This window comes from Ursus maritimus, unplaced genomic scaffold (genome assembly GCF_017311325.1).
Source record: "Ursus maritimus isolate PB19 unplaced genomic scaffold, ASM1731132v1 scaffold_8, whole genome shotgun sequence".
NCBI lineage: Eukaryota > Metazoa > Chordata > Mammalia > Carnivora > Ursidae > Ursus > Ursus maritimus.
Window position 1 is genome coordinate 81,301,002 of NW_024426996.1, and position 12,552 is coordinate 81,313,553.

A 12,552-nucleotide genomic window follows, 5' to 3' on the forward strand; every position below is an offset into this window, starting at 1 on the left:
TCCCCCCCCCCCCCCCCCGTGGTCCGATACCTGACCCCCAACCCTCTGACCCAGCGGGCCTCCCTACTGGGAGGCCTCTCCGACCCCCGAACACGGGGGGCGGGGCCAACGGGGCCACGCCCAGCAGCTCCCGCGCTGCCAGGGGTGGCACCCACCTTGAGCACGGTGACGTAGGGGGTGCCGTCGGGCCCCACTTTGCTGCCGTTCACCTCCACGTGCTTGAGCCACTGGATGTGGGGCTGTGCGTCACTGTACACCTTGCAGTGGAACTCCACGTCGCTGCCCAGCACGGCCGTCTGATTGGCGGGCAGCCCGGCCTGCAGGATGGGCCGGTGCGGAGAGCGCTCTGCGGGGCAGACGGGGCTCAGCCGGGGCTCAGCCAGGGCGCAGCCGGGGCGCAGCCGCAGCCCCGCCCGCTCCGCCAGCCCACGCCCGCCAGCCCGGGGCCTCACCCAGCACGTCCAGGGTGTAGGTCTGCCGGATGCTGCCGAACTTGTTCTCCACGACGCACGTGTAGTTCCCGCGGTCCGAGGGCACCACGCTCTCCATGACCAGGCTCCACTGCTGGTGCCGCAGCTGCAGACGGGCGCGCGGGTGAGGGGACCGCCGGCTTAGGCCCCCACCGGCCAGCACCACCCGCCGCCAGGCCCACCTTGATGCCCCCGATGCGGTGCTCGCCTCGGAACTCCTTGCCGTTCTTCAGCCAGGAGATGGACGGCGTGGGGTTGCCGGCGGCCGGGCACCGGAAGCGCACGGTGTTGGCGGCAGGCACCGCCAGCAGCTTCTTGTCCATCCGCTCGGGCCGTGTCCAGTAAGGGGCCCCTGCTGGGAGAGGGGCACATGACAGCCATAACCAGGGTGGGGGCAGAGGCCCACCTGACCCCCCTTCGGAAGCCGTCGGGCTGCCCACGCCTCCAGCCTCAGTGTCCTCTCCTGTGTACGGACTGTTGGGACTTCTGAGGACCTCTGCTTTGGCCGGACAAGGCCGCCGACAGCCCCAACATCACCTCCCAGCATTCTCAAAGCTAAGGCATGCGTCCCCTCCCCTCCCTGTCCACCTCCCCCAATCACCTGCTCCAGCCAAGGGGGCCCAAGCGTCCAGAACAATACACCCTGACCCGGGAGCCTTAAGGACACAAGGGTATCTCCCAGTGGAGCACCCACCCACCCAGGGAGGCACGTTTGAGGCCGGCCCACTGAGGTGGAGATCCAGCCGTCAGAGGAACCAGGTCAGCCCAGGTCACGGAGCCCAGCTGGATGGACAAGCAAGGCTAGGACCCAGAAGCCGGGTGGTAGGACATAAGGCCCAGCCACATGCAGAACCCGGAGTCTTAGAGGTGGCCAGGTGCCTGCTAGAATCCTGGCGACCCAGAGTCACCCTCTAGAGCACTCCAGGGCCTGCCGGGCAGGGAGAGGGGACACAGGGACACAGCATCCGGAAGGCCCTGCCCCCTCCTGGTTTTCAGGCTTGTCCCCATCCCTACCCTAAGTGGTTTCCATCCTTCTTTGTTGCTGGGGTGGGGGCTACATTCCTGTGGGTCCCTGGAGCCCCTAACCCCTCAGTGCGGTGGCCCCCAGCAGCCTGACTGTAGTCACACCTGGCCTGGGCCACCTTACCCACAGGCCTTACTGCCCACCCCCCACGGCCACCCTGTCTTCCTTGTCTCACCGGCCGCACAGTGCCCCCAGCCCCCCAGCTTGCCACCTAGAGCTCAGGGCCGTCACACTGAGGGGACCCCACAGTTGGTGTGACCCCAGGGAGGTGGCCCCCCAGGCCTCGGTGTCCTACCTGCCCGATGAGCAGGCCCCCTACCTGCAGAGCACAGGGCTGGGCAGCTAGGAAGCAGGCCCACCCCCGGAAAGGCAGGGCCCCACCCCCGGCCAGCCCTGCGTGCCTGGGACCCGGGCTCACCTGTATCTTCGGCCTCATCCTCCCCGTCTTCGTCGTCTCCGGAGGACGGAGCATCTGCAATTCAGGCAAGAGGGAGCATGCAGGAGTCGGACCCCCGACAGGCAAGTGCCCGGCGCCTACTCCCCGGGGCCTGCCACCTCCTCCCGGGTCTGTGGAGCCCCCCACAGGCAGGGCTGGAGCCCCTTCACGCAGCGCCTCCTACCCACGACCACCAAGACCCGCGACGTGGGGTGTAGCAGGAGCGCCGCCCCGACACCGCCGGCCGCGCAGCAGGCTCAGCAGAGCCCGCGGGCACTCACCTGTCACACGCACACTGAAGTGGCAGAGAACGCGCTGGGTGAGCCGCTGCCGGCAGCTGTAGGCCCCGGCGTCCTCATGGGAGGCGTTGAGCACCTGCAGCCGCTGCGGCCCCACCAGGATGCGGTCTGAGGGCACCAGCCCCATACCGTCCTTGACCCAGACGCTGGGCCCCGTGGGACCGCCGGCAGGCGCGTGGCAGCTCAGCTCCACGGTGTCCCCACTGCCAAAGACCAGCTGCTCCTGCTGGCCAGGTTCAGGTCCCGGGGCCTCTGTAGAGAGCACAGATGACCCTAAGGCAGGTGCCCCCAAAACAGGAATCCTGGGCGCCTGGCACCCCCGGGAGGCACCATGGCAGGCCCACTGCCCAGACAAGCAGCGGAGGCTGCGGAGGGGGGCATCTGGGGCCCGGAGGGCTAGGCAGGGGCCACCGCGTCCAGAGCCTGCAGGCCTGCAAAGTGTCCCGCAGAGGACCAGGGTGGCTACGTACAGCCCTGCCAACTGGCGTGCACCCCAAGAACAACCATAGGGTCGCAGCGCCTACGTAGACGGTGTGCAAGTAAGCGGGTTTGGCTGCACGCCCACCAAACTGTACTTATGGACACTGAAAATTCAAATGGCAAAGCGTCACAAACTACTCTTCTTCCTTTGCTTTTTCCAACCACTTAGAAGTACAAAACCCACCCTGAGCTCACAGGCTGTACAAAACCAGGCCCCAGGCAGCCGGTCCTCCACAGACCTCTGGCTTTTAGCCCCAAACGGAGGCTCGAGGCAGGAATAGGGGACAGGGGTCCCACATAATGCCCCCCTGTCTCATCTTGGCGGCAAAGCAGTTCCGGACCAGAGAAGAGACACTCCCCAGCTCGCCAGGGCCAGGCAGCACAGGCTGAACCTCCCAGAACAGCACTTGCTCGGGGCCGGTGACCTCGGGGGCCAGCCTGGAGTGGGGGCTCTCGGGGACGTGGAACACCTGCACCCCGACTTAGAAGGCAGTGTTTTGTGTGTGAGCTACACCTTAGCACGACACTAAACACACAGCAAGAAAAAAGCCCATAAATACAGACAGCACGATACATCTGGTCAGCAGTGTCTCATAGGCCAGTGGGTTAAGGGGACCTGGGACCCTCCCCCATTTCACGGATAAGGACACAAGCTGGGAGGGATGGGAGGTGGTCTAGACTCAGCCAGTGAGCAAGTCAGAGCAGGAGCCCTTAGAGCCAGGCTACGGTGCCCTGGCCCACTTACGTGCAAATGCTAAATTGGGGTAAAAGATCCTCGCCAAGGGCAGACGTCCGCTGGGAAGTCCCCGGTCCCTCCCCCCGCCCAGCGGCTGCCTAGCTGGAGATCCAGGGACACACCACTGGTGGGGCTGGCTATCACCCCCAGGCCTCCCTGCCAGGGCCAGACAATGCCCAGTGCAGGCGGGCAGCCTGGGCTTGGGGCCCGGGACAGGGGTGGGTGGTCCTGCCGCCCAGGCCTCATTCCCCAGACCCAGCTGGGTCAGTTACACCGTCACTTGTCATTCTGCCGACGCGTGGCCTAGATTCGAGGGCCCAGCTGCCCACTCTAGCCACATCAGCCCCTGGCTCCCTGGACAGTCCCGATTCTGCCCACCTACTTCCAGCAGCCCCACCAGCCCCATGCCCACCAGGAGGGTCTCTGAAGTATCCTCCAAGTCTGCATCACTGGGGGCCCCACAGTCAAGGGGTTCCTGCTCTGACCTCCAGCCCCCCAGTCCTGGCCACTGTGTCCTGTGGGGACCACCCAGTGGCTGGGAGCTGACTGAGGCCCCCCAGAAGGCTGAGGACTGCTGGTCATGGCAGCCTCAGCCCCAGGCCCTGGCCCAAGGGCAACAGTGATCGGCTCTGGTTTGGTCTGGGCAGCGTGGGCAGGTCAACCATCCACACAGGACTCACTTCAACCTGGTCCAGCACGGGATTGAGGAGACACAGAGCAGCCCCCAGGCCAGCCATCTGTTGGTGGACAGACCCTGCACTCAGCTGAGGCCCAGCCCTTGACCTGCCCAGGTGCAGAAGCCAGGGACCCCCACACCAGGGCAGCAGTCTCTGCCTCCAGCAGATCTGACCACCAGGCCACAGAGAATCCTGGGGGTGACCCAGCCGTGGCCAAGTGGGTGGGGTCAGGCAGGGGGACAGAGAAGGATGGGCAGGGCCCAAAGTGATGGGCCTGGGTGGGCGCTAAACCAGCCACTGTCTGGCCCTACCTGGGAGCGGCAGGGGCAGTGCTGCTCAGCCCCCACCCCAGCAGCCCCAGGAGGGGGTCTTTCTTGATCAACAAAAGGGGGCCCTGCTCACACCCGCCCAAGTGCTGGGGCCCACACATGCTGGAGGCCAAGTCCTGTGTGCCACGGCAGGTGCCCACATGCCACTGAGGGGGGTGGGCATAGGTGGAATGTCTGCCCCCACCTGCACCCCCACCCCAACAGGGGCCTGAGCTCGATCAGGGGCTGCATGCCAAGGGCAGCCCATGAGCATGGCCCAAGGGGCACTATGTTCTGGAAAGGTCCAGCTGGGCTTGCGGGCCTGTCTCCCAGTTACAGGGTCCTCCTGATTCTGCTACTCACTGGCCTCGTGCCTCAATTTCCCCCACTGGGACACAGCACAAATATCCCACTACATGGCCAGGAAGGCCACCATAGCAGTGAAAATGCTGGGTCACATGACAGGAGGGGCAAGAGACCCAACCCATCACCTTTGATGTCACCAGGCCACCGTCAGAGCTTGCCTGTTCGGGAGGGCTGCCGCGGGGCCCCTGACCCTTGACAAGGAGGTAACAGTCCTAGATTCAGGTCAGTACAGTTGAGGCTCCCCCAGTGCATAGGGAGTGCACAGGGGCTGGACAACACTCCCCCAGAAGGGACTTGGGGGCGACCCCAAAGAACAAGCATCAAATTCAGACCCAATTCAAAGGAACCATTGCAGCTGGCTGCCCCCAGGGAATTTGGGTTTTGGGTTAGAATGAAGAACAAAGGGTGTGGTTCTGGATGTGCAGTGAAGCTTTCCACTGCCCCCCGGAGCCTGGGACGTACATGCTTTCAAATAGCCCAAGAGACACAGGTTCTCAAAGGGACCCCGAAGTCAAGGGAGAAGATCTGAGCTTCCCCCCTCCCCACCTGGAACCTTTCTGAAATATTTCTTAACAAAGTTAGAAGAAAAAGGGGGGGGGTGAGGTGGGGCAAGCAAATGTGGGCTTACAGGATGACCCAGCCTGACCTATTCAGAACCCTGCCTTTACCTGTCCTCACAAACAAGTGAGGTGACTGGGGCTCCAGCAGGATCTGGAGTCAGGGAGCTCCCCTCCCATCCAGAAGAGACTCCGTCCATCGTCCATTGCTTACTCACTTGTAAGTCACTGCCCCCACAGCCTGTGCCAGCTAGGACGCCTGTCCCCCTTTGGTTTCCGTTATGAAATGGGACACAGCCAGGCCCCAGAGTGGCCCCAAGGAGGACCTGAATCCCTGGGGGCAGGGGTGCTTCTCAGCTCAGTGCAGGGGCTGAGGGCAGAAGTCCAGCCTCGGGCTCAGCCAGGTTAATGAACCACCCAGAGGCCTGTGGGGCTCAAAGTCCATCCCTGAGACGGAGGAGGAGGTGGGGAAGGTGGCAACCAGTGCTTTTCTGGGAAATGCCCTGCACTCTCAAGGGACCCCTCTTGGCTGGGTGGGGTCAGACAGCACGGGGAGTGCCGACCCTCAAGGCCCCTCAGAGAGAACACTGGCCCCCGGTGGAGATGAAGGCTGCCCAGGTCAGTCCAGTGGCCCGCATCTTCCCCACCTCGACCCCAGCCAACTCCGGCTTTTTAATTTGTTTTTCCCGAGAAAGTGTCAGCTGGAAACTCTAAATTTCACCAGATCTTTGAATTTTTATGGCCTGGTCCATGTCCTTAACCAACTGGATGGAGTTCACTGACCGAGGAGCTCACTACCTGTCTCACCAGCTCTACTTCGGGGACGGGGCAGCCATGGTCTGGCAGAGGGAAGAGGCCCGGAGCCCCGGGGTCCCCTCCCGCTGCAGTGCCCCAAGCCTGCGAGCCTTGCGGCACCACGAGCTCTGCTCCCCAGGGCCGGCCTCACGGGGGCGGCCCGTTCCCAGACCGAGGACGGAGCCCCCTCCCCCCGCTGCCGCCCCCGCACGCCGCAGGGGGTCCGGAGAGGATCTGGAGCCCGGCCCGCTGCCCCCTCGTCGGGGCTAGTTGACATTCCTCGGCCGTAGGGAGTAATATCTTTATCTGAATGCGAATGCTAATTCGGGGCTCCCCCCGCGACCGCCTATTGGGCGCCCCTGGAAGCTGGGCCGCCCGAGCAGGCGCTAAAAGCGCGCGCTGACCTCGCGACGGCCTCTGTCACGCCGCTGAATGACACACACATTCAAGCGCTGGGCCCACTTCATTCATAAAAAAATGACATTGTTCCGGGAGGCTGCAGCCGCCACCGTAGAAAGGGGCGCGGGGGCGCGGGGAGGGGCGGGCCGCCATCTGCCTCCGTCCTGCCCGCGGCCGCCGCCTCCCTGGCACTGCGCGCCCGCCGCCGCTCAGCTCACACCTCCCTGCGAGGCCGCCGCGGCCGCCATCAATGCGCGGTCTGTGGCCGCGCCGGGTACAAAGGAGCGGCTGTTCGGGTCCCGCCCGGGTGGGGCGTGAGCTCACCGGGCGAAGGCCTCCCTCCGCGCGGCAGCCGGCACGGAGCCGGGGTGCGTGCGGCCCCCTCGCCCGCGTCCCGGGGTCGGCTGTCCGCCCCCCCCCCAGCCCCCGGGGCCGGGCCTCTCCTCCGGGCCCAGCCGGGAGTCTGGCGGCGCGTGTGCGGGGCGGCGCGGCCCGGAGCGCACGGTGGGCTCGGCAGGGGGCCGCGCGCTCTGCACCTCGAGTGCCGCGGCGCGTGTGCGGGGCGGGGCCTGGCGCACCGACGCGCTCCCGCCCCTCCCCGGCGCTCCGCCCGCAGGCCCCTGGCGGACCCCCGACATCTACCCGACCTTGACTGCCGGATGGGGTCCGCGGGTCCACGTCCCTCGGACACCCGCCCTGGCGTCGGGCGCACACCCCGGGGTGGGGGGCAGACACCTTTACCCACAGGGCAGGGAGAGCAGGGCTGGCGAGCGGAGGCACTAGACGGTGTTGCGTCGTAACGGAGGCCACTGGGGGGCAGGGCCCGGGTGGCAGGCTGACGCACTCTCACACCCTCCCTCCAAAGTGCGGTCTCTCACTTCGGACCCAAGCCATGAACAGGGACGGAGGTGGGTTGGGACTGCAGCACCAACAATAGGAACTTTCCGTTAGTGAGGACCCGCAGAACAACAATGGGAATCGTGGAAACGCAGCCCCGCGCCCTCCCGATGCTGCCTGGGGTCAGGCTGCACCCACTGGAGCACCGTGGGGGGCAGTGGCGGCTGACGCCGAAGTCGCGTCTAGCTCCCAGCCGCGGCCTCGCACTTGGGTGGTAGCCCTGAGGCTCCCGAAGCCCCACCAACTGCCGCGCCAGCTCTGGCCGAGATCCCCGGGGAGGGAGGGCGGCAGAAACCTGGGCACTGGCTCCGCAGGGCCAGCCCAGGGCGCATCCTCGGGCCCACTCAGATCCGGCGCCCCGCACCCACCCAGGGGCCCGTTCCTGGGCCCCGACGCCCCTCTCCGGTACCCGTCGGGTGCTTCCTTACCTGCAGCTCTCCGCACGACGCGCTGCTCCATGCCTGGGGGCCCCGAGGCGGCTCCGGTCACGACCGCCACCGCCACGCAGAACGCGAGGGCGCGAGCCGCGGCGCCCATAGTGGGGGGCGAGGGCGACGACGTCCTCAGGCGGCGCGCGCGGGCATGCTGCCCCCCATGTCCCCGCTCTGGCACCGGCGGGAGGAGGGCGCCACTCGGGAGACTGCGGGAGGAGGTGGGCAGTTCGTTACCCCGGAGGAGCCGGGGCGCGCAGGGGCGGAAGCGGCGGTGGCTGGGCTCCTGCGCCCAGGCTTCACCGACCCCCGGCCGCCCCGCCCGCCGCCGCCGCCCTGGGCTCCCGGGCCGCCTGGCGCCGGCCGCCTCCTCCCCGCCGCGGTCCCTCCCTTCCTCCCCCTTCCCTCCCCGACTTCTGCAGAGCCCTCCCAGGGCGGCGGCGGCGGCGGCGGCAAACTTTCCAGGACGGGAAGCCTGCGCCCCGGCCCGGCCCCGCCGCAGAGACCGCTCGGGACGTGAGCCCGCCGCGCGCTCCGGCCTCGCCGCGCGCCCGCCTCTACCCCTCCCCGCCCGCGCACCGACCTGGCGGCCGCCGGCCCCCACTCGCCGCGCGCGGCCCTTGCTCCGGCTCGTTGCCCGCCAGCCCAGTGCCTGCGTCCCGCGCCTCCAGAGTCGGCTCGCCGGTGCGTCCGTGTGCCCGGCGGAGCAGGACTGCACGGCGCCAGCTGTCCGCACCACCGCCGCCGCCGCCACCGCCACCGAGCACTGAGCCCGGGCGGCCCGGCGCGCGGCAGCCAGTGGGGGCTGGCCCGCGGCCGCCACGCCCCCGGCCCCGCCCCGGCCCGGCCCCGCCCGCCCCGACTCGCTGGGCGCAGGACACGCCCCTCCCCTGGGGCAGCCCGGAGGCGGGGCCGCGGCTCGCCGGGCCCCCGCCCGCGGAGGGGATTAGAGGGGGCGGGGCCGGGCGGGGGCGCCGGGCGGTCTCGGAGGGCGTGGGAGCCGGGGCTGGACGCGCGAGGCCCCCCATCGCACCACTGCGCCAGGCGGGCGCTCAGAGGGGCCGAGCGCGGACCTCTAGTAGCGAGGCTCGCAGTCCCGGTTGCCATCCGGCCTCGGATCAGGGCAACGAGGGGACATAGAAGGGGGGCGTCTCGGTGGGTGAAGCCTGTCAGAGAGGCTGAACCCTGAGGCGTGCGGTGGATAAGCCCAGGAGCGCATGGAGGCCGGGGGGGACTGTGTGTGCAAAGGCCTGGCAGTGAGGGGCGGCTCTGCCTGTCTGCCGGGGCTGAAATACCAGCGGACTGCATCCCACAAGCTGGGGTCGCGCTGCTGCTTTTATTAAGCGCCCGTGGCGCACTCGAGCTAAGCCTCCCGAGCTACTCCCAGTGCTCCAGGAGGAACCAAGTTCGGAGACTGGGTGCTTGCCAGGCATCAGAGTGGAGAGCAGGGACTGGGGGCCTCAGACAGGGGACACCAACCCCAGGGCTCTGGGGAAGGGTGAGGGTAGCTGGTAGTAGAGCGGGAGCTGGAGGAGTTGTGACAGGTCCTGGGGCACTGCTGGATGCGACAGATTTGAGCTGGAGAGGAGCAATGTGACTATGGCTTCCGTGCCCCCCTTCACATGGAAGAGGGCACTTCCCCCACTTTCAGGAAACCCGGGGGGGGCACCAGAGAGGGGAGGGGAGACACTTGGGCTTCTGGGACTCCGTGTGCTCCTCAGGAAAATGGGCAATGAAAGCCCCTCTGTGACTGGGCGCTGGCACTACCCACGGCACCAGGGGCAGCCTGTGTTTTGAAGACGCCAGCCTGGAGACACCCCAGCCTCTGAGGCCAGGCTTCAGGGCGCTAGAAGGGCCCCGCCCCCAGGGAGCCCTCCTGTGACCCCTGTGTGCCTGCCTGACAGACCTGCAGCCCTGCTGGGCGCTGCTCTCATTACCTGCTCCAGTTAAGCCCATGTCCCCTGTACTGGCCACGGGCCCTCTGAACCCCAGCGGGGCTGTCCAGACCCCTCCAGTGCACAGCCCCAGGCTGCCCCCTGCCTAGGGCGCCTCCCAGGATACCATCCCAGGGGCCACTGCAACATATAGGGCTCTAATCTATTAGCCAGTTCCTTAGTTGGTCACTTTTTTAAAAAGATTTATTTATTTTATATATATGAGAGAGAGAGAGTGCTTGTGAGCAGGGGGAGGGGCAGAGGGAGAGGGAGAGGGAGAGAGAGTCGCTAGCAGACTCCCCATTGAGCGCGGAGCCCAATACCCCAATACCGGGCTCCATCTCATGACCCTGAGACCATGACCTGAACTGAAACCAAGAGTCAGATGCTCCACCAGCTGAGCCCCCCAGGCGCCCCTGACCAGTTCCTTAATGGATCGGTTACTTACCATACAAGGATGGGTGTGGGGTGCTGGCCCCGCTGACCTTCTTTGTTTGTGTGGACTGGATGGGGTTTGTTCTCCAGATTCCTCTGTGGGCAGAGCTGGCGGGGGGGCAGGGGTCAGCTCAGAGTGGGGCAGAGGGGAAGGACCGGTCTCTGGCACCTGACGGATGGCTTCTCAGGGGACCCTTCCGAGGCCCAGGAAAGTCTCTGTTTTGTCCCCTGCAGGTCCTCTCCCAGGATGGTGCCCACAGTTCCCCCGTGGGCTCCTGAGAAAAGCGTCCTGCATCCTCTGGTCTCTGAAAGGTGGGCATCCATCCATCCTCCTGTGAGTAACTTCTCTGCTTTTTGCTTCCCAGGACTGTCCCCTTGGCCGAAGTGCCCACAGGGATTGTAGGTGTGTGTTAGTGGTCTCTGCATGCTTCTATCTGTCCCAACAAGTCTGACCCCACAGGGCATCAGGGGCCCTCTCCTGTCCAGCTCCTGTGTGGCTTTGGCCACTGGGCAGCACTAGCAAGAGGAGAGGTTGCTGGGGGATGGGCCCTTGCACTTCTGCCCTGCTCCCTCTTCCTTGGGCCTGCGGGAGGGAGTGTACCCCCCTCTTCCCCCAGCACCAGGCCTGGGTTGAGCCCTGGGTGCTTCCCACTCCATGTCCCTTTCCTAAGGCTGGTTGGCTGAAATGTAGTCTCTCACCGTCCTGGAGGCCAGAAGTCAGAAATGAAGGTGTGGCCAGGGCCCTGCTCCCTCTGAGGCTCCAGGGGTGGGTCCCTCCTGCCTATTCCTGTCTTTGAGCACCCCCAGGCGCTCCTGGGCTCATGGCTCACTGCTACCCACTCTGTGTCCAAGGTCACACAGCCTTTCCTCTTCCATCCCTTATAGGAACAATTGGCATTGGGTGTAGGACCCGCCCAGATAATCCAAGATCATCCCAAGAGCTTAATTTAATGACACCAGGAAGAATGAGGTCACGTTCCCAGTTCCTGGAGGTCAGGATGTGGACCTGTCCCTTATTCTGCCATCTACACACGTGGTGCTGGTTTCTTTGGTGGCAGTCTGAAGGGGTCCCTTCATTATGGCCTTTCCACGGGCCTCTCCTGAATGTCTGGCGGCATTTAGGTCAAAGAACAGGAGGTCCTGTGGCTCTCGGCTGATTCTGCCAAATTGCTTCCAAAAGGCCCCAGCACCACCCTTCGCCAGCACCAAAGGAGTCGTCCAGCTCACCCCACCCTCGCCACCAGGGGAAGGCATTGCTTGAAGGCTTTTTTTATTATCATTGAAAAAATAATTGTATCGTTCACAATTGTTCTTTCCAAGTCAACATTTCGCAGGGCCTTGCCTTGACACCAGGGCCTGTTACTCACGATGCCATCTGGGCCTCACTTCCCAACATCTCAGCGACACTTTCTAAAAATTAGCCGTTAGTCGCCACTGTGTCACCACGGCTCTCCTGTGGAGCATTTCCCCTGAGACTCTTTGCAGGCCTCCTGGAGCCATGAGGGAAGCCCCCTTGGGCACCTCAGGCAGGGGAGCAGGTGCAGGGGGCGTGGAGAGCCTGCAGAGGGTCAGTGTGGGGGTGCAGGAGTCCTAGGGCGGCCCCACTCTCTTCAGGCTTTATGCCTCCCTGCCCACTCCCCCTGCGCGGCCACCCTTCTCCCAAGGCCCATAGCCGTGGGGGTCCCCAGTGAAGGTGAGTGTAGGGGCCTCAGGCGAGAGTCGGGGGGGTTGATGGGCAGCCTGGCTCAGCCCAGCCTGGTCAGTGACTCAGAGCCAGGTGGCCCGGCTTGCTGGGGCCTGTGCAGGTGCGAACAGGGAGGGATGCTGTGGGAGGGGGGCCAGGCTGCCGAGTGCCCTGGGTGCAGGGATCATGGCAGGCTGTGAGCCGCGGGCCCTGCAGCCACTCCACCCCACCTCCCCCTGCCAGTGGAGATGCTCCTGGTATGCATTCGAGTCCACATCCTGCCTGCTCTGCACAGTGCTCGTGGCAGGCCACGGCTTCCACAGCACCCACTAGATGCCTGTCTAGGTGGGCCCTGGGCCCAGAAGCCAGGGGAGAGCCCTGGTCAGAGCCTCCTGCACAGCTACCCCTGGGACTGCCACTGCTGCTGGAAGCTTCTCTCTGCCCAGGACCGGGCTGAGTGCTTCGAGGGGGGGAAACTGAGGCCCCAAGGGAGCCTCATGTCTCAGCCTAGTTCACCTTTTCCCCCGGGAGCTCTCCACTTCCCAACACACATCTCCACCTTCTTGGAAACCGTTGCTACCCCCCTGCCTGCTGGCAGGGTGCATATGGCGTGGGCCCCAGGGA

The 12,552-nt window shown here is 65.6% G+C and overlaps 1 protein-coding gene across 1 annotated transcript in view; it reads right to left on the reverse strand.

Moving 5' to 3' along the window:
* Positions 1 to 8,592, reverse strand: part of FGFR3 (fibroblast growth factor receptor 3) — a 16,110-nt gene extending 7,518 nt beyond the window's left edge. Inside the window, exons 1-7 of the mRNA XM_040625496.1 lie at positions 8,459 to 8,592; positions 7,873 to 8,084; positions 2,212 to 2,481; positions 1,913 to 1,966; positions 653 to 822; positions 453 to 576; positions 156 to 346 (exon numbers count right to left, since the gene is read on the reverse strand). Of these exons, the coding sequence (XP_040481430.1) occupies positions 156 to 346; positions 453 to 576; positions 653 to 822; positions 1,913 to 1,966; positions 2,212 to 2,481; positions 7,873 to 7,981 (918 nt within the window). The 5' untranslated portion in view covers positions 7,982 to 8,084; positions 8,459 to 8,592. The remainder of the gene's footprint in view (positions 1 to 155; positions 347 to 452; positions 577 to 652; positions 823 to 1,912; positions 1,967 to 2,211; positions 2,482 to 7,872; positions 8,085 to 8,458) is intronic.
* Between the last annotated feature and the right edge of the window lie 3,960 nt (positions 8,593 to 12,552).